Here is a 22,552-nt window from a genome sequence, read left to right as displayed (position 1 = left end):
TAGCCTGTATCTCTAGGCCACCACGACGCCCTGTCTTTTCACCACACCACATCAATGATGACGATCCCCGGCTTGACTGCCATGACCGTAATTGAACGATCCAATCATTGCGATGTCCGAGCTGTATTGTCCACTGCACAGTGTCGGGCTCGAAGCTACCAAGCGGCAAACAGCAGACAATTGCTTCGCTACAATTCTAGCTTGTCTTGCAGAAGCGGGCATCGGTCTGATGCAGAGCTGCTAGGTTTACAGCCCAAATTCAGATACGTCCACCAAGCCACTACCAGTCTAAGCATCTTAACTATACTGTGGAAGTCGGCTCTACCCCATGGTGATCTGAGAACCCCACGGAGATAGCCATGTTGAATACTATGCAGAAGCCCGGCAAGCTGAAATGGAGGTGCAAAGCACAGGGGAGTCGTTTGAGATCATTGTCTAGCGTCATGCAGCGTTGCGCAGAGAGTCGAGGCTGAGCTTCACTCTACGTACTCATACAAATGCCTCGATTCCCACATGTTCAACCGTCTGAATTGATGTGCACTACTGGCACTCAACCGTTGCATGACCCTGATTCAGCACTATGGCAAATTGTGATCAACAGCCACCGAGCGAGGGCGTCCCTCCACTCTCGGGATCTGTGTCTCCTGTTGGGAGAAACACCTATCCGCCTGTGTCCCACGGCCAAGACGAATCCCAGACATGGTTGGCTTATGATAGGGCAGCGAGTTGCTCACCGGCCTCGGCACCACCCGAACCGGTAGATTGTCTAGCAGGAGAGACACGGTCCATGGTTATCGAAGATACATTGCCGAGGCACCGTGGACCATCCTTGAACAAGTTCCAAACGATAATGCAAATGAAAGAGCGGACACGGGCCAAAGCAGACACTAAAACCAAAAGCCACCTTTCGTTAGAGGGCCCAATGCGGAGATCGACCTCTTTGCTATTCGGCCTAGTGGTCTTTGGGTTTATGCTTTTGCAGTGGGTCATCACTCGGTGTTCAACTTCTTGGACGGCAAGCAGGTTTCATCAGACTCTCAAACCTGGGCAAATCGCATATTAAACGGTGATCCGTTGATTGTCAAGATTTTTTGGACTCTGGCGGTCGGTCTGGCATTTCAACATACCTTGTGGTACAGTTTCCGGCGACATCATATCAAGATTCAGTCAATGGACAAGCTGCTCAATCTACGAAGCGATATTCTAGGGTTCCTATTCTTCGTTTGTTTTCGATGCGCCCCAGTCGCCATGGCGCTTGCGACTATCACCTGGTTGTCGCCAGCTCTGCCTGTCGTTGTACATTGAACTTTATCCGTCGAGGTAAACCAAGATGGTGTCAAGCAGTCACTGCCATGTACGGTCCCCACATTCGGTCAAGGCGGGCAACAAAGCGAACTGTGGAACATTGTTATGGATGTCCTCCTTGCCAATGGCATAGCTCCCTTTCCATCGCCCTGCGGACTATACCTATCAGCATGTTTTCTACGGGTCTGGAATTGACTGTGAGCCGTATCCGAACTAGATGATTATTTCTCAGCCTCGATACAATGCTTCTTCATTAACTTTCCAACTTAACACTTCTGCAAGGGTGGACGAACTGCCGCGCAACTGGAACTCGCCTAGTAGCCCTGATTCCCTTGAGCAAACGTGTCCAATTTACGCAGCTGCCGAGGATGATATCTATACCTCGGTTTTCTCAAGGATATGGATACAATACCTGAACAACGAAAGCGTCAGTCCAATCACAGTCTCATCGATGATTGGCTTCAACCCTGCGCAGGTCAACCAACCCTGGCGGACATTGGCGTGCACCTTTCAAAACACGACGTACTCTCTGAACGTAATTTTCGAAAACGGGATTTCATCTATCAATACGACGATGATTTCATCCGCTCCAATGAGTATCGTCGGTCCTATTGACCTCACTGAACCCACAGAGGCGCAGTATCTGGACCCGGCAACAGCACTATTTTCCAGCCTCGCAGGCAGCATTTACGGAGAGACTTCGGAGAACTCCATGTAGGGACCTATTTTCTCAGGCACCCAGATTAGATTCTCCAATCTCGTGAACATGACAGTGCTAGATGGGATCCAAGCAAATGCCCATCCTAATTCATCCGACAACGAATTTGGGAACTCTAGTGCCTTCTACTGGTCAGTGAGCCATAACTTCATAAATGGAATACCAGAACTCCTCTCGAACATCACGCTTAGTATTATTGCTGCGAATGCACCCACGTACAACACAACATGCCACTCACCTACGGCGGAGATCCTCTACGAGTACAACCCAGAGTTCCTCCTGCTTACCTACGGCCTTGGGCTGTTAGCAACCCTCTGCTGTCTTGCTGCAGGCCTATACGCCCTCCAGCACAACGGAGTCGCAATGGACAGTACTTTCAGCGAGATAGCCGCGGCCACCCGAAACACAGCGCTTGGTCAAGTCCTCGCCGATGAAGGCCACACGGTGGCTGCAAGGAAATCAGCAAGATACTTGGAGCAAAGAGTCAGGTATGGAGAGCTTGTGAAAGAGTATGGTGATGGTGAAGATACGTTGGGACCATCGAAGGGCGAGAGAAGGGCAGCTTTTGGTTTGCTGGGGCAGGTCACTAGGTTGAAGAACGATTCTTAATCAAGAATCATTCTTCAAATTTGAATATGGGTTAAGGCGACATTTACTGTCATTACATCAGCTCTGATTGGCGAGTGTTTACGTTTGGTTTGTCGCTTTTGTGCAAGATCGACAGTACTTCCGAAAGTCTGGAGCAAGAGCCCCGCCTGCCCATCGAATATAGTTCCTTAAGCTTATCTCTTTCATTTGTAGCCATCTCATTGAACGTACTCTTAACACAGCTGCATCAGGTCCGGCACTGTGCTCCGTTTCCTTGCGCTCTTATTTCGAGGCCAGCAGCGGAAGGATGGATACAGTCCGTTGAAAGACAGCAGACAGAACGCCTTCGTCCGACTGTCTTCCGAACTGAATGAGACGTTCACGGCCAGATGTTATAGGATTCATCTGCGAAAGTGGGCTGAGTTCGTGCTGAATTAGAGATACTGCGGTTCGCTACAGATCCATTAAAATTTCGCCCATTTCCTCGGATGCTACTAATCAACCTCGCATAATCCGTTCAATGCTCGAAGATGTTACCTACGCCCCCTACACAATAATTAGAGGCCTTTCGAACACGACATCTGATCGGTTGCTACCCGTCCTTAATTCATTTACCAGAACCGATCTTTCGCTTGATTGAGACGATAGAGCGTTTTAGAAAGTGCATCGCCCTTCATTGTCCAGATTCACGCTTGCTTGTTAAGATTTTGAACTATGATATGCAAGGTTCTCTCGGACAGAAGGTGCTTGTTGATGGTGACTTGGAAAATTTAACCGTCCATAATTGTCAGCGTTACAGCGCTTGCCTTGAACGATTGAGAGTACAAAATGGACGACCACAACTCATCGACCGCTCTGTGATTTCGTCTCCATGCTTCATGTTCACTCACTCATCCCACTGACGTTAGCCACTCTCGGGCTATGAACCGGCGTCAATATTGCCTGTATTGGGTGTGTACCGAAAAATGTGTAAGACATCCCTCATTCTCTCCCAACTATCAGTGTTCTCTGACTACCCACTCTGCGCACCATGCTAGTTGCTATTCCATGACTGTAGGTATATGTATTGTCGATCTTCAATCGGAAAGCGATCAACAGTGCGAAAGCGAGGCGCTAACAAAAAATGGATTAGCTTGCCAAGACATCAAAAGTTCGCTCCACCCGTTCATGTTCTTCTTTAATCTGATCTCCTCATGATATCATGTCCTCTTGGTTTTCTATACCAATTCACCCTGGCCAGAGCCCCCTGGACGTTGCGAAGATGAACTTCGGGTAATTAGAATTCAAGAAGGAGCGTGGACCAGGCACTAACAGCTAGTTCTCCCTCCCACCAGCAGCGCTCTCAGCCGCCATACAATCAACAATTCGGAGGCGAACTTCAAGATAGCTCCATTCCTTCGCTCCTTCGCCAGCGCCTCAGCGTAACATATAGCGATGAACCATGCTGGTCCGTTCCCCACAAGATGGCGCCCCTCCCTCTCTCGTCGCCTTCTCGCCAGCCACTTCTCGATAGCAACATGAACGGCGAGCACTACAAACATGAATGGTCTCGAGCTTGACAGACGCAACGAGTCGCCTATTTCCTACCAGAAGCCAGATGAGAGTGAGAATTATGCCTACTACCGTCAGCCAAGTGGCGCACAGACGTCGCAGATACCAATGGCATCAGAGCCAGGTCCGCCCAGTAAGCGTTTTTGCGGCCTTCGACCTACCACCTTTATCTTGAGCGCTGCCCTTGCCGTAGTCGCGATGCTTGCTGTTGTCGCAGCGGGTGTAGGAGGTTCGCTGGCCGCGAAGTGAGGGCATTGGTATGTGACCATCTACCTCTCTTATTCGGGATATTCAGCTGACCAAATTCAGCAATGCCAGCACCATGGCCCAACCTGTCACTTCCTACCCTCAAAGCTCCGACAACTCCTCATGTCCCACAACCAACTCCATATCTACAACTACCAACGCCACCGAGTCTACCCTGCCGACGAGCGACTGCGACAATCTAAGCAAAACCTACGTCTCCACAATTGGCACACATACCGAATTCAATGTCTACTGCAACTCCGACCTAGACGGTGCTGACTTTCTTGGGGTCTTTGTCTACTTTTTCGAGGATTGCATGAAGACTTGTGCGGGTTCCAACTACTACCAGACCAGCAATGGGACCCAAACCGCGAATGCAGCCTGTTATGGGATGGCTTTCGTTCTGGACTACCATAAGAATCCGCAAGACCTGGGGGGGGTTGCTTTCTAAAAGATGCAAGCGGCATCACTGCGACGCATAGGGACCACACCAGTGCTGCTTCGTTGATTCAAAGCTTGGCTTGAGGAGGTGTCAGGGCTGTTGTCTGGTATGAAGGGAAGATGAATGTAGAGGGTGTCGTGCCATTCTTGTGTGCGATTGGAGTCTGATCGATTGATGAATTCCAATCGAACCACATGACGTTACTTTACTACTGTAGAGTCCACTTTGTGAAACGCGTAAGAAATAGGTTTCACGATACTATTGTTGGTCTGATATACATGCAGCAATGTCGGCAGTTGCGTTTGGGGGCGGAGCTGGTTAGGATTCTACTAATTCCTGGGCTTTTGCTTGTGAGAAGTCATGCAATTTGTTGTTTCCTCAGCCTTACGTCAATGCCACGACACAAAGGCTTTGAGAGCCAAAGCAAATACAGATGTAGGCCTGGTCATCTTGGGAATTGGTTGTTACAATGCTAATAATAGAACATCGCTTACTTTGCTCTTTGAGACTCAGCCCTATACCTTAGATCTTGAACATGACACTACCTAGCGTTTCATACGCCTCTCCAACCTCGCCAAGCCGACCAAGATACAACACTATTTGACTCTTTGTCGTCCTAGGCATGGATCTTCGCCCTCGTCGATTCTCCTTCCTACTGCATGGTAAATTGGTAACGGCTTCTCAAACTGCAGCGATGATCAAGCAAATGTCCTGCAAAGGTGTGAAGGGGCCCCTCTCGGCAAGCCTGACCAACTCTGTTCGCAGCATCTGGGCTCTGTCCGACTACGCCTAGGTACTTCTTGTCGATTTTTGGTAATCTGTAATCTTGCATAATGATACAAGCTTCTTCTAACATGTGCCGCCGTTGCTTACTTTTGCCTGTTGATCCTTTCACCGATTCCATAATAAATTCCCCAGTTCTTATATATGACCTGCATGAGAAGAGTTGTGCTGTGCCCGCCTCCGCCCCATATTCGCTTATCAGTTCTAATATCAACATATTCCCTGTCCACTTCAAGTTGACCTTGAACCATTAATATTTGCTCAATCGTCGCATACCTCCGTTTCTCTTCTCAAACTTCGTCAAAGCTGGGCTCTATTGCTTGCGAATCGCGGTCTTGGCCTGACTGGACATTGTTTCGGCCGGCCATAATCATCATTGTTTGCTTATATCAGAAAATTAACGCAGGCTCTCCTTTTTAGAACCTGTCTACGCGGTTGTGGCTGGAGCAGCTGAAGATTTACGATGACAGAGATGGGAAAGTCAGAGGCCATGGAGGTTACCGAAGGCACTGCTACACCGGCATCATTCCACATGTCCGAGGGATTAGTCGAGGATAAATTAGACGCTGCAGAGGTCACCGTTACTGAGCGGACCGCTACACCTACCTCATTCCAGACGTCCGAAGGGTCACTTGTCGAAAAGGCACTAGGTGCAGAAAGCATGACCTACCTAAGAGGATGGCGGCTGCACTTCTTGTCTCTGAGGTCAGCTTCTTTGGACCGCTGTTGTGGCTCCGCTAACGACCCTTCAGCGTGGCCCTTTTGTTCTTCCTTGTCAACATCGAAGTCTCAATCGTTGGGACGTCTCTGATATCGATCACCGACGACTTGCATAGCTTTAAGCAGGGAGGATGGGTTGTAACGGGCTATCTAATCACATATACTAGTAAGATCACGCATGGCTAACGGGTGTATGACGGCCGAGTTCTAATTGAGCCGAACAGGCATGATCATCATCTGGGGCAAAATCAGCGACATCTTCGGCCGCAAACAAGCAACGCTGGCTACTACTCTCATCTTCATAATGTTCTCCGCAGGCTGCGGCGCATCACAGACGATGACACAACTGATTGTAAACCGTGTTTTTCAAGGTATCGGAGCCGCAGGTTGCGTCTCAATGGCTTTGACGATCGCTTACGAGATGGTACCTAAAAGCCAGTATCCTTCCATTGCCGCTCAGCTGGCCACAGCAAGCGCACTGGGCAGTTTGGCCGGACCAGTCATCGGTGGTGGTGTCGCTGAGAAGGCGACTTGGAGATGGGTGTTTTTACTGAAGTGAGCATATTCCCTCATCACTTGTTTGAGCATTTGACTGACTGTGAGGGAAGTGTGCCCGCCGGCTTGGTCACCATTATACTCCTCTACCTCTCTGTACCCGCGGATTTCCCGTACCAAAGCCAGCCATTCTACGTCACTCCTGGGTTCCGGCAGAAGATCTCAAAGGCGTCACTAGCCAGACTAGATCTGTCCGGTGCATTTCTCCTTTTGGGAGCTACCTTGCTCCTTGTGACAGTCCTCCTCGAAGCACCGAACGAATTCTCATGGCACTCTAAAACGGCCATCGCGCTCTTTGTGCTATCCGGGGTGCTCGGCTTGCTATTCCTGCTGAACGAGCGCATGGTCACCGGGGACGGTTGGCGCCCAGAGCCAATCTTCCCGTGGCGCTTCCTCTTCAACAGGGCGTGGATCGGTACCTTGATCCTCTCCCTCCTCTCCGGTATTCCCTACAACATCATCGTAATCGACATACCCCAACGTCTTCAAACCGTCAACGGCATCTCCCCCCTCGGCGCCGGCATCCGCCTAGTCCCTTTCAACTTCATGATCGCACTCGGCTGCATCCTGATCAACGTCTTCGCAATGCGCACGCGCATAGCACCCATCTACCTCGTCTTCGCAGGCTCAATCGTTCAACTCATCGGTCTCTCGCTCTTCTCTACGCTGTCCTCGAATGACATTTCAACGCCTGCTCCATCCGTCATCTACGGCTGGGAAGTCCTCTCCGGGTTCGGTATAGGCATGGTGTGGGGCATGCTCCTCGTCATCCCACCGCACGTCGTCGAGCATCGCGACTTGGCAATCTCCAGCGGTGCGCTCCTCCAGTTCCGCGTCTTTGGCGGCGCCCTCGGCCTCGCGCTCGCTTCGGCGGTCATGAACAGCTACCTCACCTCGCATCTCTCCCACTCAATCGGCTCCGAACATTTGGCTGCAGTGCTGCAGAGTACGGAGGCCATCAGGGCATTCCCACTGGATATGCAGAGGTTGGTCCTGGAGAAGTTTGCAGAGGGGTATGATTTGCAAATGAAGATTTTGGCAGCGTTTGCCGGATTGCAGGTGCTTTGTGTGGGGTTGTTATGGCGGGGAAAGGGGCAAGGGGGGCAGATTTGTGTTGTGGAAGTGGAAGAGAAGGATCTGAGACAGGGGAAGGAGGATGAGGCGCAGAAGAGGGAGAGGAGAGGTCTTGGTGGTTGGTTGGGAGAGTTGGTTTGGAAACACTTTATAGAGCTTGAGAGGTGATGTGGAGCATCTTGGTGCGTTGGGATGGGAATTCTGTGTCCTACGATATATATGTTCTTGTCAATATACACTTCTCTTCTACTCACAAAATGCTTCCCTTTCATCTTTCGACATGTTGATTTCAGCTTCCAAATGCTCAACATTTGCCCACAGCCCAGCTGCCATTGCTGCGACAGCAAGTCCACGACAGTCACGGATACGCTGTATGTTAATGAGCTGCCTGACTTATTTCAATTATCAGTTTTGACTTTTGGGGGAAAGATCCTGGGAACACTAGAATTGTGATAGCCACAGACATCCCGGTCCCGGAATCCTCTCGATGACGACTAATCATTGCAATTCAGTATTTTTTACATACCATATCAAGCCGGTGTGACATCACACTCTCTCGTTTTGCTCCTTTAGCGAACGGGTCTGTTGCTCTTTTTGTTCTCTGCATTTCATATCAAGCTGAACATATATAGTTTCATGCAAGTGATCATCACCACACGGCCATGAAGATTCTTCAGATGCTCATTTCGCCACAGACGCCTCGTTGAAGTCGACTGCACTTCCTTGTTTACCGCTTGGACTTGACAGTACCGAATTTCCCATACCTTGCTGCATATTGGCAGCGGGTCTGCTAAGCTCGTTGAGGATATGATAGGCCCAATGGGGAACCAATTGGTATTACTCTCGTTAAACATCAACAATCAGCGTTAAAGCGTGCACTAGCGTCATGCGGGCGCAACGTGCAGGAACGGGCCTTCCCCCAAGTGCACCCTGGGACATGGGCTGGCCGCTTGGCACAGTGGTATCCTTTGACTTTGGCAACTTTTGTCCTGAATGCTGTTTTGATGCCTAGAATGACGCGAGATGAGGCAAAACGAAGGAGGTATCTCATCTCGTACCTGGCTCGCTGGCATTATCTTGCTATCTCTCAACGATCAGACGTTTCCCGGAACCTTATGGAATGTCGAGAAAATCGCCCGTTAAGCTGACGGCATGATCAGTGATAGGACACGAGATAGTCTGTGCCAAAACCCTGCATTCTTAACGGTCCGCCCGATGCACACTTATCCAGCGGCAGGTACCGCCTAATCTCTAGAAGCTTCCTCCCATCTTGTTTTATCACCGTTCACCCACATTGAATACAACATCAAACACCAAGTAAAGCGAGAACCGTTCTGCAGAGTATTTGAACTTGCTTGCGTGGAGTTGGGCGTTTGTCCTATGTTCTTGATTGGAGTAGCCCAGATCGAGCACATCGTTTAGTCGTCGAGTCATCATTTCCTGTTCGCCCAGATACGGTTTCCTCCCTCAAACACGCCAGTATGTCGACATCACAGGATCAAGAGACAAACAAGCATCTGTCAAAGAAGCTCCGGACCGCGTGCGACATATGCCACCAAGCTAAAATGAAGTGCTCTGGTGGTACGCCATGTCAAGGATGTCGGGGTTCTGATCATGACTGCATCTACAGCGTCTCCAAACGGATCGGGCGGCCAAAGGGCACAAAGAATAAGCGGACTGCGGACCGGATGAACCGCCAACAATCGGAAAGAGAGCGGAAAAGCCATAAGAATGAACGCGAAAGTCAGGTGCCCGCCTCGACGCCATCTCCAGGCCAGATCTCGAGGGCACAAACGCAGCCGCTAGCATTTGACAACAGCACGGGCCAACAGCCAGCAACAATGGGCAACATATCCATCGACACGCTGCTCGAAGGTGCTGCTCATATCCCCTACTCGCTGCCGAGCTCCGAGGGTCGTGGCCTTTTCGCTGACAATATCAATCGTTGGTATGATTTCGGAGACCTGGCTGAGATCTCCCCTTTGAAGGTAAGCAACAGCATGGTCCCTCTCCATTCTTTGGCTGTGATGAATTTTTGCTGCCTCATACGATGGTATAATATTGACAGCATCCTAATGTAACGGCAGTCTTCCCTGACCTCGTCTTTCGAACCTATTCGGTCCTTTCCCAACGACAGCCGGTCGCAATATCCTCATAACGATTCAGCATACGTCTCCCCGGGCAGTGTCTTTGGCGAGATGAGAACCGTCGCTCTTGCATCGGTTTCTCCCAACGACATGAACCTAACACCATCGGCCCCTTCGCCGTGCCTGTTTCCGTCACCAGAGTATAATTACTTTCCAACCATGCGCGACTTCCCTGCTGCCTCAGAGACCTCGAGCAGAGGCGTGCTCAGCCACGACTCCATCTTGTCCTTTCCACCGCGAAGCAGGCTCTCATATCCTGGTTAAGCGCTGTAGAGTGCCGTGTGTGCCAGATAAAAGTCTTTCTCTTTCCAACTATGGGTTTCTGGGCTGTTCTATCAGTGTTCAAAAGCTTCGCTCGATATCACAATGCTGTTGTCTCATGCCAGTGTCCTTGCGGCAAGCATCGGGGATTTACTGGATGAAGTGAAGGCAAGAAATGGGATCTACGAAGCTACGGGAGGAGATCGACTGGCTGTGACGGATATCTCATCTCGCAAGCCTTGGACAAAACGTAGTATACACTGGTGGCTTCCAGGAAGGGTTAAAGACGGCAGGAAAGAAGGGGACTGTTGCCGCGTCTTCCCTTGAGATGTCTTTCTCAGGATAGCCGCCGGCTATGAGGGTTCTTTGTCAAGGAGAAGGAACTCTCGATCGATTTATATGCTTCGAGGGCATCGAAACACGAAAACCGTATTGCTGCTGTCCGTTGAACTGTTGCGGCATTGGCAGGATTGTGCCTCGAACGGGTCGCTTGGGATCAATCTTCCTAACGACATGGTCGATTATGCTGAAAGGAAAAGACTATGAATAGATCAGCTTTCATGCACCAAACTATTGAAGGGTCCCTGTCAGATAGTAGAGACAACAACAGCTCCATCTCGGATTAATTAGAGTAGCCAACTCAGCACAGACGCTGACTCAGTCCTGGGCGTATATCAACTTTGAGTGATGTATTCGTTTTTGACCGTCTACTGACATTGTTCTCAATATCTTCTTCGCTCTGATCCATCGCGTGAAAGGGGCAGGGAATGGTCATTGGCACCTTCCTTCATTTGCCGAGACCGAGAAAGTGATAAGGCTGAAAGGTGGTCGAAAGCGGTTAGCGGGGACCACTAATGGTATCTTCAAATGACGCCCTGCAAGATTTTGCAACAGAGTCAACCTTTCACCCCGCAACTCCACACAACACGCTCTCGCACAGTACGGTCATGAGCGAGTACGTGACTTTCTCATTCTTCTTTACTCTCACTGAGTAGTGTCGGTGGCTTGCATCACTCGCTACTGAAGAGCCAGCTAGACTAGACTCGTGAGCCAGTCATAGAAGCTTCAACCTCGATTTCGAAGACTTCCAGGATACGAGATCCATCCTCGAGACTCCGACGCTACCTATTGAAGTACCCTCTATTGTCGCACCAATAAAGCCTTTGGTGCAACTAAGTCATACTTTAACAGCAAGGAAGGTCATCACTGTCACAACATCCGTTCTACCTTCTTCAATTGAAGACCAAGTGGACCATGTCATCCTATCGCCCAAATTACGGTCACCAACCGGCTTCGTACCACAATGTCCCTCCACCTCCTCCACCACGCGACATGCCTCCTCTTCCCCCCGGCCCATCCCCGCCATACGACTCATACCGCAACAATGATTGGAGGCCTCAGGGCTTCAACACATACCCACAGACTGGGTTTACGTTTCGGAACAATGATGGTGCGCCCCAGTATCCCCGGGAGTCAGACTACAACAGAAACAACGGGCCCAGACCATATGCAATGCAGGAAAACAGTCGGCCGAGACCGAGAGATCAACATAGGGATAATAGGAATCTAAACCGCCCTCGAGGAGCTCACAACTTCCATCGTGGACGTGGCAATTACGGCAGTTACGTCGCTCCATCTGATCGCCCATTGCTTCGACAACGCAATGAGACAGGCTCGGAGGAATTACTTGGCATGACAGAGGAGCAAGCTAGCATCAGGAGATATATGCCTGCAGAAGATATCTCTGACAGCGATGATGAGCCCATGGACGAGTCTGACTCAGACGCAGACGACGCAGAGCATAACGGCGACGGATCAGTTGAACCGCCAAAAAAGCGCAGAACTGTTGGCTCGGGCAAGCGTCACGGCACTGATGGAGACAGTGAGCCCAAGTGGTCAAATCCAGATCCATACACCGTTCTGCCTCCAGTCGATGAAGAGGCGCGCAAAAGAAAAGACGTTGTGAAGCTTATACGCAAATCCGACCTCCATACCGGTGCAAAGGCATCACAACATAACCAAGTGGCTGCTAATGACGACTTCATCTCTTTCGGGTTTGAAGATGATAAAACTTCGATTCGCGATGAGGTGCCTCCGAGCCCAAGCCCTGTTGACCAAGATGATTACGGCATTGGTGTGCCTGGAGCGCCATCAGGACCTCGTCAGCAGTTCAGTCATCTTGAAAACCTTCACGGCCAAGCCTCGGAAGATGCTCCCGGGACCCATAGCAAAGCCGAGACCGCCAGCAGCCTGGGTCCGCCGCCTACCTTTTTTGAGACTGGCCCCCTCGTCCCAGAGGAAATTGGTCTTGATACACAGCTGTCACGCGGGACAGAACATCCAAAGGGAGGCAATTCATCTGCCTCCCTCCCATACGATGACGGTGCATTGGGGAATCGCAAGAGGACCCATAACGACGAGATCAAGGGTGAAAAGATCCGACCTCGTAAGAAGGCTGGTTTCGGACAAGCAAATGGGTCCGTTCTCTCCGAGTGGGTGCCAGGCCAAGAAACAGATCCACTTCCTTGGCTCCGTCGATCGGACACAATAACAGCAAATGCAGGTTTCAGGTCAGTATTAGCAGGAGTCATTTTACAGAAAGGCATAACGAATGTATACAGGCTCCACAAGGAAATCTGCGACTTCTACGAATTCGTTCGGCCTCGAAAATTCGAGCAAATTGTTCGCCAGGAATTATTGACCCGCCTACAAAATGTCGTCAGCAGCCAGGTTCCCAATTGCAATGTTCACTCCTTCGGGTCCTTTGCCGCTGGCTTATACCTCCCTAATGCCGACATGGATGTTGTCGTGATTTCCAACAGCTTTCGATCCTCAGGACAGAAGGTTGTTTGCCAGACCAAAAAACAATTGTTTCGCTTCGGTGATTTCATCAAGTCTTCCGATATAGCTCAGCAAGGCACTGTGGAAGTCATCGTTGGCGCCAAGGTACCATTGGTCAAATTCGTCGATCAGATTACTATGATCAAGGTAGATGTGTCCTTTGAGAATAACACCGGAGTCATAGCCAATGATACATTCGCCCTCTGGAAGAAGCAATTCCCAGCGATGCCACTACTTGTTATGATCATCAAGCAATTTTTGATGATGCGAGGTATGAACGAAGTGCAGCACGGTGGCCTCGGTGGCTTTTCTGTGACGTGTTTGGTGACAAGCCTTCTGCAGAACATGCCTCGCGTACAGAGCGGAGAGCTGATTCCCGAGCAAAACCTGGGGGAGATCCTGATCGAGTTCCTAGATTTCTATGGCAACCAACTTGATACTACGCGCACGGGCATTACAATGGATCCGCCTGGATACTTCGACAAGGTATGTGATATCATATGTACGATCCAATGTCTTTTAACATATCGTGTGCAGATCGCCTATCAGCGTCCTAACCTCCGAGGCTCTGTGTATCATGCAAACAAAGCTGATCGTCTTGCCATTATTGACCCGAACAAGCCTGACAATGACATCTCAGGTGGCTCCAAGAATGTAATGCAAATATTTCATCGTTTCGCCCAGGCGCACCATGAAATACTGGAAGCAATGAAAACTCCCAACCGTCCAAGTCTCCTCGATTGGTCGCTTGGAGGTGATTACGAGTCTTTTGTGTGGCAGCGAGACCATCTGCGACGCTTGTATAGGCTGCGATGGGGAACCCCAGAAAAAGACGTTGTGTAAGCACTCTCCCTCCTTGGCTCGTGACGTTGTCTGAGATGTCTCTAAACTAGAGACATGTCCGATGATCATATCGGAGCAGACGTGCAATGGTATGGCAACGTTTGGCCATCGAGTGGGATGCAAGGCACCGCAACCGCAAACATGCACAATACTGGAGATGCGACGTCGATAAGCAGTGTCGTAGCCGAACCTCCCCATTCCGATCACCCCTCCAATGCAAAATCAAGAAAAAAGGCTAAACACACAGGTTCAACTCCAACCTCGAAGAAAGCTGCAAATGTCTCTACCTCGACGCCAGCAGATGTGAAGGAGTTTAGAAAGGAACAAAGCAGCGCGGCCAGAGCTACTGCGTTACGAAAGAAGTTCCCAACTATGCAGAATATACCTAACAGCATAACTCCAGGTCTGAGGAAGAAGCTCATTCTCCGTCACACGCAGAGTGCAACCAATCACTCAGCCACCAAGGAAGGACCCAAAGATGCGAGTACAGTACCTACCACCCAACCTGCGAAGAGCATCAAGGCCACGAACGATGAAAAGCAGAGAAACAGGGCCGCCTTACTCAAGCAACAATATCCGGATATGGAAGGAATTCCCCCTAAGATTGGCAAGGGAACTAAAAGGAAATTGGTCGCACAGTACAGTGCAAGAACATCGGCATTGGCGCCTGCAGCGACAATGCCCACATCTTCTGGTACAGCAAAAAGAAATGGTCCTCGTTTGAACGACCTGCCGACACGACCTGTGCCTCTTGCCTCGACCTCAGGTACAAACCCAACATACAAAATTACTCCTCTTCACGAAACACCTGCTGATTCGTCAGCAACCTCCGACCCGAGGTCTCAGAGGCCGACATCGTACAAAATGGCACCATTGACCGAGGAGAGACGCGCAGAGGTTGCCCGCAACCTCGCAGCCGGTTCCAATAACGACCCCGTCATGATTGACTGAATCAGCCCACTTGTATTCTCTACAAACAGGATCTCGCTTTGTCGCATTGTTATGGGATACGATCAAGATGGAATGGCTATGGTGTATGGTGACGGTGTGTATTATGACTTTGAAGAGGCTGGACACGACAAGAAGAGCAGAAGAGACTTTTCGTTCTTTACCCTCATGTTGAGCAAGTTATCATATCCGGCGTAAGCTTACAGGACGCATAGGTACGGCGCTTGCGACGATACCCCGTTTGCATAGATGGCTCCAAATCCAATGCTCCCTCGCTTGCCCATGGGCACTGCTATGGCGATGCACGATGCGCTTGAATTGCTAAAAGCATGCATAGATAGACTCTCTTCCACTATGCCTTGCGCGCTTGATTGTGACTACATGTATGAGGTTATGAAGAACTGCGTTGCTTCGACTACAACCATTACCTGCTAGAATGGCGCAAAGTACTACTGATCGCTCCTTCTCCTCTAGACACTTTTTGGACACTGGGGGCTCAACCGAGGAAAGAGACAGCGATGTCGTCAAGACCTCTGGTCTTCATGCCATCATTGCCTGTCGGCCTCTTGCATCTCAATACCTCCTTCGGGTCGTTAGCATTAGGCAGACCGGCAGTGACGACTGGAGACTTCTTTCTCAGCGCAGGGCCCGCTTCATGCGGGCCTGTGGAGAGGATTGGGAATGAGCGGAGCGGTGTGATGGATGGATGTGTGTATGTGTGTATGCAGACAATCGTGAAGGTGCGAAATCGATCTTGACAAACGAGAATAGGACCTCGAGCAATGGGGACGTGCAATTTCATACCGGAATGGAGACGAAATGACCACGCACATCCTAGTCGAGTAGCCATGTTTTCATGGTGAGATTCATCCTGTGCCGGCTCAGTGAGCACTTGATATGATCGTTCTGGTTCAGTAGGCACGACTTCAGCCTGGGGAGGAAGAAAGGATTGATTGAACGTAAGTTGAGCGATGCATTCATCGTGTGTGTGAATGATGTGAAGGAGAAGGAGAAGGAGGAGGAGGAGGAGGAGGAGAAGGAGAAGGGGAAGGAGAAGGAGACGGAGACGGAGACGGAGAACAGTGACGGAGACGGAGAAGGAGGAGAAGGAGACGGAGAGGAGAAGGAGAGACGGAGGAGGAGAAGGAGACGGAGACGGAGAAGGAGACGGAGAAGGAGACGGAGAAGGAGAAGGAGAAGGAGAAGGAGGAGGAGAAGGAGAAGGAGAAGGAGAAGGAGAAGGAGAAGGAGAAGGAGAAGGAGAAGGAGAAGGAGAAGGAGAAGGAGAAGGAGAAGGAGAAGGAGAAGGAGGAGAAGAAGAAGAAGAAGAAGAAGAAGGATAGAGTGTTTTCAAATGCATGATCCATTGTTGCCAAGATCATCTCATCCATCCATGCTATCGTATCGTATCTCTCTGAGAAGTAGTAATGTAGGTATATACAGAAAAAGCACCAAAGGTGCAAACAGGGGGTGAGCTCAAGATCAATCCAGCTGATCGAGCACGAGGAGAAGCCTTCCCTCAACTTTTCAAACAGTGAGGTGGTAGAAACACACGCTTGGTCGTACATAAGGTATATCCGTCGCGAACAAATGCCCGAATCGCCTTTCTCCGATATGCTCGCAACGATGGTATCGAAATCGCACAGTCAGAATGCTGGCACTAGCCTGTGTCCCTTGCGGGATTCTTTCTAGTCAATTAAAGTCGTAGTGAACGTCTCTTCAGATCCCTGCCAACAAGAAATCCACAAAACATGTCCGAGGAAATGACGCAACTCTCCAATCTAGGGCGACGAATTGCTTTCAGCACCACGTCTCGTGCATTTTCAAAACATCACAGCGCTCGCGGGCACATCCTTTTGCGCTTGATAAGGGAAATGCTGCTCCAAGCCGGGACTCTGAACCTCAAAATTGGGCACAGCCGGACTCGGCGCTTGCAGCGCTGCCTGCCTAGCAGCCTTCGCGTTCAAGCCTCCCTCACTACTTGTTTTCCTTAGTCTTTGCCTCATCTTGCTTGATGCAGTTGGTTCATCGTCTGCTGAGAACGTGCTGCACTCCTCGTAGGGGTCATCTTCTCGATGACTAGGCGTTGGCTCCGTGGAGGTCGTTTCGAGGGGCTTTTCGGTCCGACCCAGGGCTTGGAGGAATGTTTGAGTGCGCTTTCGGCGAGAGTCGCGGACGGGAATGGGAGGTGGTGGGCCACGAGTGGGGCTGGGTGCATCCATACCGTTGGAGAGGCTGGCGCCTGGTGGCAGATTGACGGTATCAACGGAAGAGGTGCAGGAGACGAAGGTGGGTTCGGATATGTCTTGCTTGTTTACAGAGCGTTTGCGGGGATTCCCAGGGCGGTTGTATGAGAGACTAGCAGAGCTCTGAGACGGGATCAATGTTGACGGAGAGGAGGTCATGGACGAGGTAGAAGGCCGACTCTCGTTCGATGTGGCTGTAGATTCTGCGCGAGGCCGATTTGGATGTACTGTTGGAGAACGGGAGGGTGTCTTAGGATTGATCATGTAGGGAGTGCCCGGCGGAGGCACACGAGAAGATTGCTTGGGGTTGATCATGAACGGAGTGCCCGGTGGCGCGGCACGTGGCTCGAAATATGATGGAGTGACAGGCTTGCTATTGCTTCGAAGACGGCCTCCCATTGCAGACTGTGATCGCTCTGTGGGCGACATCGGAAGGTGTCGAGACATTGCTGACTGTGATCTTCCGGCTGGCGGCAAGCCACTGCGGGGCATGCTATCCACCACTCCATCTGCGGGTCTTGCGGCATTCTGTGCCTCTCTTGGCTCGTATCCTGTGGCAGCCGTGACTGGATGGGATCCATTGATACGATTCCGATCCACGCTCGGCAATGGGGCGCTATCTTTCCCTGGCTCAAGTCGTTTCTCGGAGCTATCAGAGTATGAAGAGCCTGACTTCGATGAGGGTGACGATATCCTTTGAGCAAGATTCTCCTGACTTCGGCCACTGTTGGGCAATCGTTGTCCGGAGCCCGGGCTATTATCTGAATGCTGACGGAGATCTTGAGGTCGTCTTGGTGGTGGCGAAGTTTTCTTGCCTAGTGGCATGGCCCGGTCATGGAATTGGCCGCGTCCCATGAACATATCTGGCGGAGGCTGTGGTGCATCATGGCCGGCCTCTCCTGGTCTGATTCCCAGCATCTTCATGGCCTTTGATGGCCGCTCTTGCTTTGCAACCAGAGAGCCTCTGGAGGTCTTTTTCAGTATTCCAAATGGATGTCTTGGCCTTGCGAGGCCATCTTCTTGAGGCCGAACACCGGGCGCTGGGCTGGGAGATCTACTGTTATCCTCGACATAAGTCTTGAGGTTGTCTTGAACTCTGCGTCTCCTTGCCGCCATCTCAGTGGCAAGACCTTCACGCTCTTGTTGCGTCTCGGTGCTTCCAACACGTGCGTGGTGAGCCTTCAGCTGGTCTTGCCAGGAGGTTGAGTTATCTCGAGAATGGCTGGACCGAGGAGCTTCACCACCCAAGAGCCGCTGCGCTTTGTCGTTGGTCAGCACTTGCTGCGCCTTCGGATTTTGTTGATTATGCCTTAACGCCGTTGCCTGTTGCAGTATATGTCGAGCGGCAAAAGACAGCGGTGGTGGCGCCACGATACTACTTTGCTCAGACCCCCTTCTCTCCTTGACCCAGTATTCGCCATTTACACCACTGTCATCCTTTGATCCTTGTCGTGAATGGTTAAGCGCCGATTCATGACCAAATATGCTTTGGCGAACCTCGACGGGAAATCTGTCTGGTCTGGGAGAGTCCTCAGGGTATATAGAGGATTGGCCACTGTCATTACGCAGATGTGCGTGTACGAGGCCACTCAGTCCATTCGCAACACGCACTGGGCCCAATGTCGGAGAGTCAGCGTCAATCCCATTCGGTTCATTGCTTTCCTGAGGCTGGGTTATCGTTGATTCACTCAGGTGACTCCGACTATCAAAGGCGCTTTCTTCGGCGGGCGGCGTGAGATGATTAGCTTCAGGATCGAAGTTGAGCTGTTGATCAAGCGAGACGGGCTTTGCCTGCGACATAGGATGTGAAAAGCTTTGGGAATTTGATTTAAATGATGATATCGGGGAATTTGATTCGGCCTCTGATTCGCTTTCAGCGACATCGCTGCTGCTCCTTCCAGCCAGGAAGCTTTGCTCCATAGTTGTATTGGTGTGATGCTCGTCGACGGGAGGTGAGCTGCCTCTGCTCCCTCTTTCTGGAACAGCCCTCAGCACACGGTCTTCTCTGTGGTGCTCCCATGGCTGTTTGACCGACTCGGTCCTTGAAAAGGTGCTTCCGATGGAATTATTGCGGCTGCGGCCGGTTGTCTGCTCGTCAATGGAGAGCGCCTGTGGGGAAAAGGGCCGTATGAGCTGTGGACTGGGCGTATTCCGGCCTTCGAGTAACTGAATCTGTCTTTCCTTGTACTGCCGATCGTCGTATTGCAATTTCGGTTTGTTGAAAGCCCCAGAAGCAGTAGCCTTGCCGAGGTCATTAGGCTCCAGCGCGGCCAAAAAGGTCGTATCATGGTTGTTCGGATCATGGCTTGGGCTCATGGGTGGGCTCAGTGGAGGAGATCTGCCACATCCAGAGTCCGCGAGATTGCTAACAGCTTGATCAGGGACGAGACCCAAGTCGAATTCTTCCATTCTAGATGGCGTGCCAGACGGAGGTGGACTACCGGCGCGGAACCCATTGGATGCGTACAGCGGTCCTCCACGTTGATAGCGATCATTCAGACCGGTAGCGCTCCTCGACTGCTGAAGACTTCGTATTGCGGGGCCACCCGCGATTGAACGCGGTTTGTTCAGTGACTCAAGTCTATGCATTGCGGAAGACTGTTGTTCGTGCAAGTGCTGATCGAGATCCTGCCTATACAACCTCCTGGTGGCCTTAGGGATAGGGCGGTCCGAGCCAGCTGAGCTCGGTTGCGTGGACGGTGATAAGGCATGAGCAGAGCTACTCATGTTTTCGTAATAAATGGATCTCTGAGAGGCAACAGAAGTCGCAGCGGTGGACGTTCGAGGTTGGGATCGGCCGGAGTTAGTAGAGGACGAGGTTTCTCGGTTTTGATTGTATTTTGCAAGTGGCGGCGAGCCGTCACGATCCTGCTCTTTCGACGACCGTAATTGTTCCAAGCTCGCTCTCTCCCGTTCTTGCCTCTCCTCCTCTCGAAGCCTCTGAAAGGCGGACGTAGCGATGTCACTTTCGTACAGCGCCTTTCCACCCATGTTCACACCTGACGGCAGCTCTTCATCGTCTTTGGCTCCGAAGTGCTTCACAGATCCTGCACCTCCAACAGGTATCTTGTATATCTTTTGCCGGCCTCCAAACATAGTGTTGCCCTCTCCAGGCCTAGACCTGCTCATGACGCTGCCATCGTCTGTGTCGTAACTACCAGAGCCATACGACTCTGTTCGTATAGATGCGAAAGGGGGGCGTACGGTCCCATGAAGGGAGTCCACCTCTGTTACATAAGAAAGGCCGTGCCCCTTGAACAAATCCAGCCGCGACGCTCGCTTCGGGAAGAGCACGCTGTCATCGTTGGCTTTTCCTATCTTGGACGATGGGTCATCTTGTTCTCGAAGCATACTGAATCTGGCGGACAGATTTGGCATGAGAAGACTTGTGCGGAAGTCTTCTGAGGCCGGCAGCGCGGCTGATATGTTTATTTCGGGCTTGGGTTGTGGTGCGACCTTTTTCTTTCCCCCCCATCTCATCGACGCAAAGGATTGTAGTGGTGGAGCTGGAGGGTCGGAGTCGAGCGAGGGTCTTCGACTCCCTTGACCTCGTTCGGGCGAATTCTTCCTTGATCGAAAGCGTTTCATCGTGACTGCTGCGCTTGTCGTCTATTGCAACTCTGTTGCCGATGCCAATGGTATAGTCAAACTATCAGAGGGTGTTTTGCATGGGTAGCTGACCGAAGATGATACATGTGATAATGTCTTTTAGACGCTGGGCTGTTTCAAGCATCCAATTCTGTTGTTTGTAGAATATCCCCTATCGTCTTCCCCGTGTCACCAAACTGGATCCAATGCTGCGGTAGACTGCAGGGTATGGCCAGATGCGCAGACTGCAGGATATATCGTGTGATATCAATCGAGATGTGAGCTTGATGACTCATGCAGTGAATGGTGCTGTCCAATGTGTATGTGACTCGTGGGTGTTGGAAAAAGATCGGCGAGACTGGCTGTTTTCTTGGACGCGACTTTGGCAAATTCCTCGAGGGAGAAATTTCCTGTGAGTTTGGTGTTTGCCCAGGAGCCAGTCCTCGACGGTGAATGGACGGAGACGATTGAGATGGAAATTAACGAGCGTCGTATAGGGAAGTATACAGGGAAAGTCGTGGAGATTGGGAAAATTGATGAGTCGCAAATGGGTTTAGAGTGGCCGGGGAGGCGGATTCTGGTAGTGGCTGTAAGCGCGTCGCAACCTCCCAGTGGTGCCAGCAACCTGGTACGTGTTCAAGGGGCGTTTTTTGTGATTCGTTTTCTTTGCCGTTTCTCGCATATGAATCATCAAGGGTACTCGGTAGAGTATTATATCACGGGTCAAGGGTCAACGGCCAAGGGTAGACGATGGCGTTGGCTGGGTGAAGGCTGAATACTTGGCCGTGGATGAGAGGAGTGGGAGCTGCGCAATAAAATCTGCAATAATTCCAATAATCCCAAATTCTAAAAACACGAACATGTTTACTTTATGTAACATTCCCCACAACAAGTACACTCGCAAAAGATTATTCCAATCTCAGGGGCATGAAGAAACCCTCTCCAAGACTTCCTCTAGCCTCTCGCTTTCCTCGCCACAATTCGAGACCTCCATGATCTCATCTTTGGAAAAGAAAAAAAAGAAAAAAAAAAAGAGAAAAAAAAATAGGGGAACCCCCCAGAATCAATGTACGGGATGATCCGATTGGCTTCTTTTCCCCGGGGACCCTGCTGTGCCTGAGACGTTAGCGCTAATCCCTGACCTCCCCCGGCCCCGAACTCGCCAAGAGAGACGGCGTTTGTTTTAGATCAAAATTGATGTCTTCCATGACCAATAGAAACTCTGCCGAAAGTCGTTAAACATCATCTTTTCACGTGCCTATCCATGTGTTCGGTCACATCAAGCTTTTCTCTAGACTTGGAGATCATCTATGGCTTCATCGTTTGCCAGGGGGATTCAAGAAACCATTTGCCACGAGGCGGAGTTTGCTCCGAGTCTCACGATCCCGTGTACGGTATGTTTGCTTTGCTTCCACTCGAGTGGTGATTCATGTGAAATTGAAGGAAACCCAAAGAACGGAAAATGAAATCCCTGACAGTGTCCGGCATGATTCTTTGGGTCTGAGCGTCAGTGACTTGTCATCTCTTTTGCTGCATGTGCTCTGCTTCCCTTGCTGGAAATACCTGCGAGAGAAACAGAGAAAAAGTAAGGGAACCTTCGTGGTCAGCTGTCACAATCGACCTTGCATATGTAACAGCTTTCTCATGCAGAACATCCATGGTCGCATGTAGATCATCAATTCGATGCGCGCAAATG

The 22,552-nt window shown here is 50.8% G+C and overlaps 10 protein-coding genes across 10 annotated transcripts; 9 read left to right on the top strand and 1 right to left on the bottom strand.

Annotated features, from left to right (window-relative positions):
• Positions 1-580: 580 nt before the first annotated feature.
• Positions 581-1,063, top strand: HO173_010754 (uncharacterized protein; the record flags this gene model as incomplete). The annotated part of the gene is made up of 1 exon (XM_037312639.1): positions 581-1,063. One exon carries the CDS (start codon positions 581-583, stop codon positions 1,061-1,063), a length of 483 nt encoding a protein of 160 aa, XP_037160487.1.
• A 459-nt stretch (positions 1,064-1,522) lies between these two features.
• On the top strand, positions 1,523-2,023 carry HO173_010753 (uncharacterized protein; the record flags this gene model as incomplete). Its single annotated transcript, XM_037312638.1, has 1 exon — positions 1,523-2,023. One exon carries the CDS (start codon positions 1,523-1,525, stop codon positions 2,021-2,023), a length of 501 nt encoding a protein of 166 aa, XP_037160486.1.
• Positions 2,024-2,071: 48 nt separating this feature from the next.
• On the top strand, positions 2,072-2,632 carry HO173_010752 (uncharacterized protein; the record flags this gene model as incomplete). Its single annotated transcript, XM_037312637.1, has 1 exon — positions 2,072-2,632. One exon carries the CDS (start codon positions 2,072-2,074, stop codon positions 2,630-2,632), a length of 561 nt encoding a protein of 186 aa, XP_037160485.1.
• Positions 2,633-4,150: 1,518 nt separating this feature from the next.
• HO173_010751 (uncharacterized protein) lies at positions 4,151-4,411 on the top strand (the record flags this gene model as incomplete). Its single annotated transcript, XM_037312636.1, has 1 exon — positions 4,151-4,411. One exon carries the CDS (start codon positions 4,151-4,153, stop codon positions 4,409-4,411), a length of 261 nt encoding a protein of 86 aa, XP_037160484.1.
• Positions 4,412-4,484: 73 nt separating this feature from the next.
• HO173_010750 (uncharacterized protein) lies at positions 4,485-4,859 on the top strand (the record flags this gene model as incomplete). The annotated part of the gene is made up of 1 exon (XM_037312635.1): positions 4,485-4,859. One exon carries the CDS (start codon positions 4,485-4,487, stop codon positions 4,857-4,859), a length of 375 nt encoding a protein of 124 aa, XP_037160483.1.
• Positions 4,860-6,096: 1,237 nt separating this feature from the next.
• On the top strand, positions 6,097-8,150 carry HO173_010749 (uncharacterized protein; the record flags this gene model as incomplete). The annotated part of the gene is made up of 4 exons (XM_037312634.1): positions 6,097-6,338; positions 6,386-6,519; positions 6,578-6,908; positions 6,962-8,150. 4 exons carry the CDS (start codon positions 6,097-6,099, stop codon positions 8,148-8,150), a joined length of 1,896 nt encoding a protein of 631 aa, XP_037160482.1.
• Positions 8,151-9,463: 1,313 nt separating this feature from the next.
• HO173_010748 (uncharacterized protein) lies at positions 9,464-10,393 on the top strand (the record flags this gene model as incomplete). Its single annotated transcript, XM_037312633.1, has 2 exons — positions 9,464-9,970; positions 10,070-10,393. The coding sequence occupies 2 exons, from the start codon at positions 9,464-9,466 to the stop codon at positions 10,391-10,393; spliced, it is 831 nt and encodes a 276-aa protein (XP_037160481.1).
• A 1,251-nt stretch (positions 10,394-11,644) lies between these two features.
• HO173_010747 (uncharacterized protein) lies at positions 11,645-15,025 on the top strand (the record flags this gene model as incomplete). The annotated part of the gene is made up of 4 exons (XM_037312632.1): positions 11,645-12,960; positions 13,012-13,717; positions 13,769-14,070; positions 14,125-15,025. 4 exons carry the CDS (start codon positions 11,645-11,647, stop codon positions 15,023-15,025), a joined length of 3,225 nt encoding a protein of 1,074 aa, XP_037160480.1.
• Positions 15,026-15,870: 845 nt separating this feature from the next.
• On the top strand, positions 15,871-16,384 carry HO173_010746 (uncharacterized protein; the record flags this gene model as incomplete). Its single annotated transcript, XM_037312631.1, has 3 exons — positions 15,871-15,881; positions 15,941-16,104; positions 16,149-16,384. The coding sequence occupies 3 exons, from the start codon at positions 15,871-15,873 to the stop codon at positions 16,382-16,384; spliced, it is 411 nt and encodes a 136-aa protein (XP_037160479.1).
• A 461-nt stretch (positions 16,385-16,845) lies between these two features.
• HO173_010745 (uncharacterized protein) lies at positions 16,846-20,856 on the bottom strand (the record flags this gene model as incomplete). Its single annotated transcript, XM_037312630.1, has 1 exon — positions 16,846-20,856. One exon carries the CDS (start codon positions 20,854-20,856, stop codon positions 16,846-16,848), a length of 4,011 nt encoding a protein of 1,336 aa, XP_037160478.1.
• Positions 20,857-22,552: the final 1,696 nt, after the last annotated feature.

This window comes from Letharia columbiana, assembly GCF_014066305.1.
Source record: "Letharia columbiana isolate WasteWater2 chromosome Unknown Sc0000052_s0, whole genome shotgun sequence".
NCBI classification, from domain to species: Eukaryota; Fungi; Ascomycota; class Lecanoromycetes; order Lecanorales; family Parmeliaceae; genus Letharia; species Letharia columbiana.
This window is presented reverse-complemented; position numbering and strand designations above follow the sequence as displayed.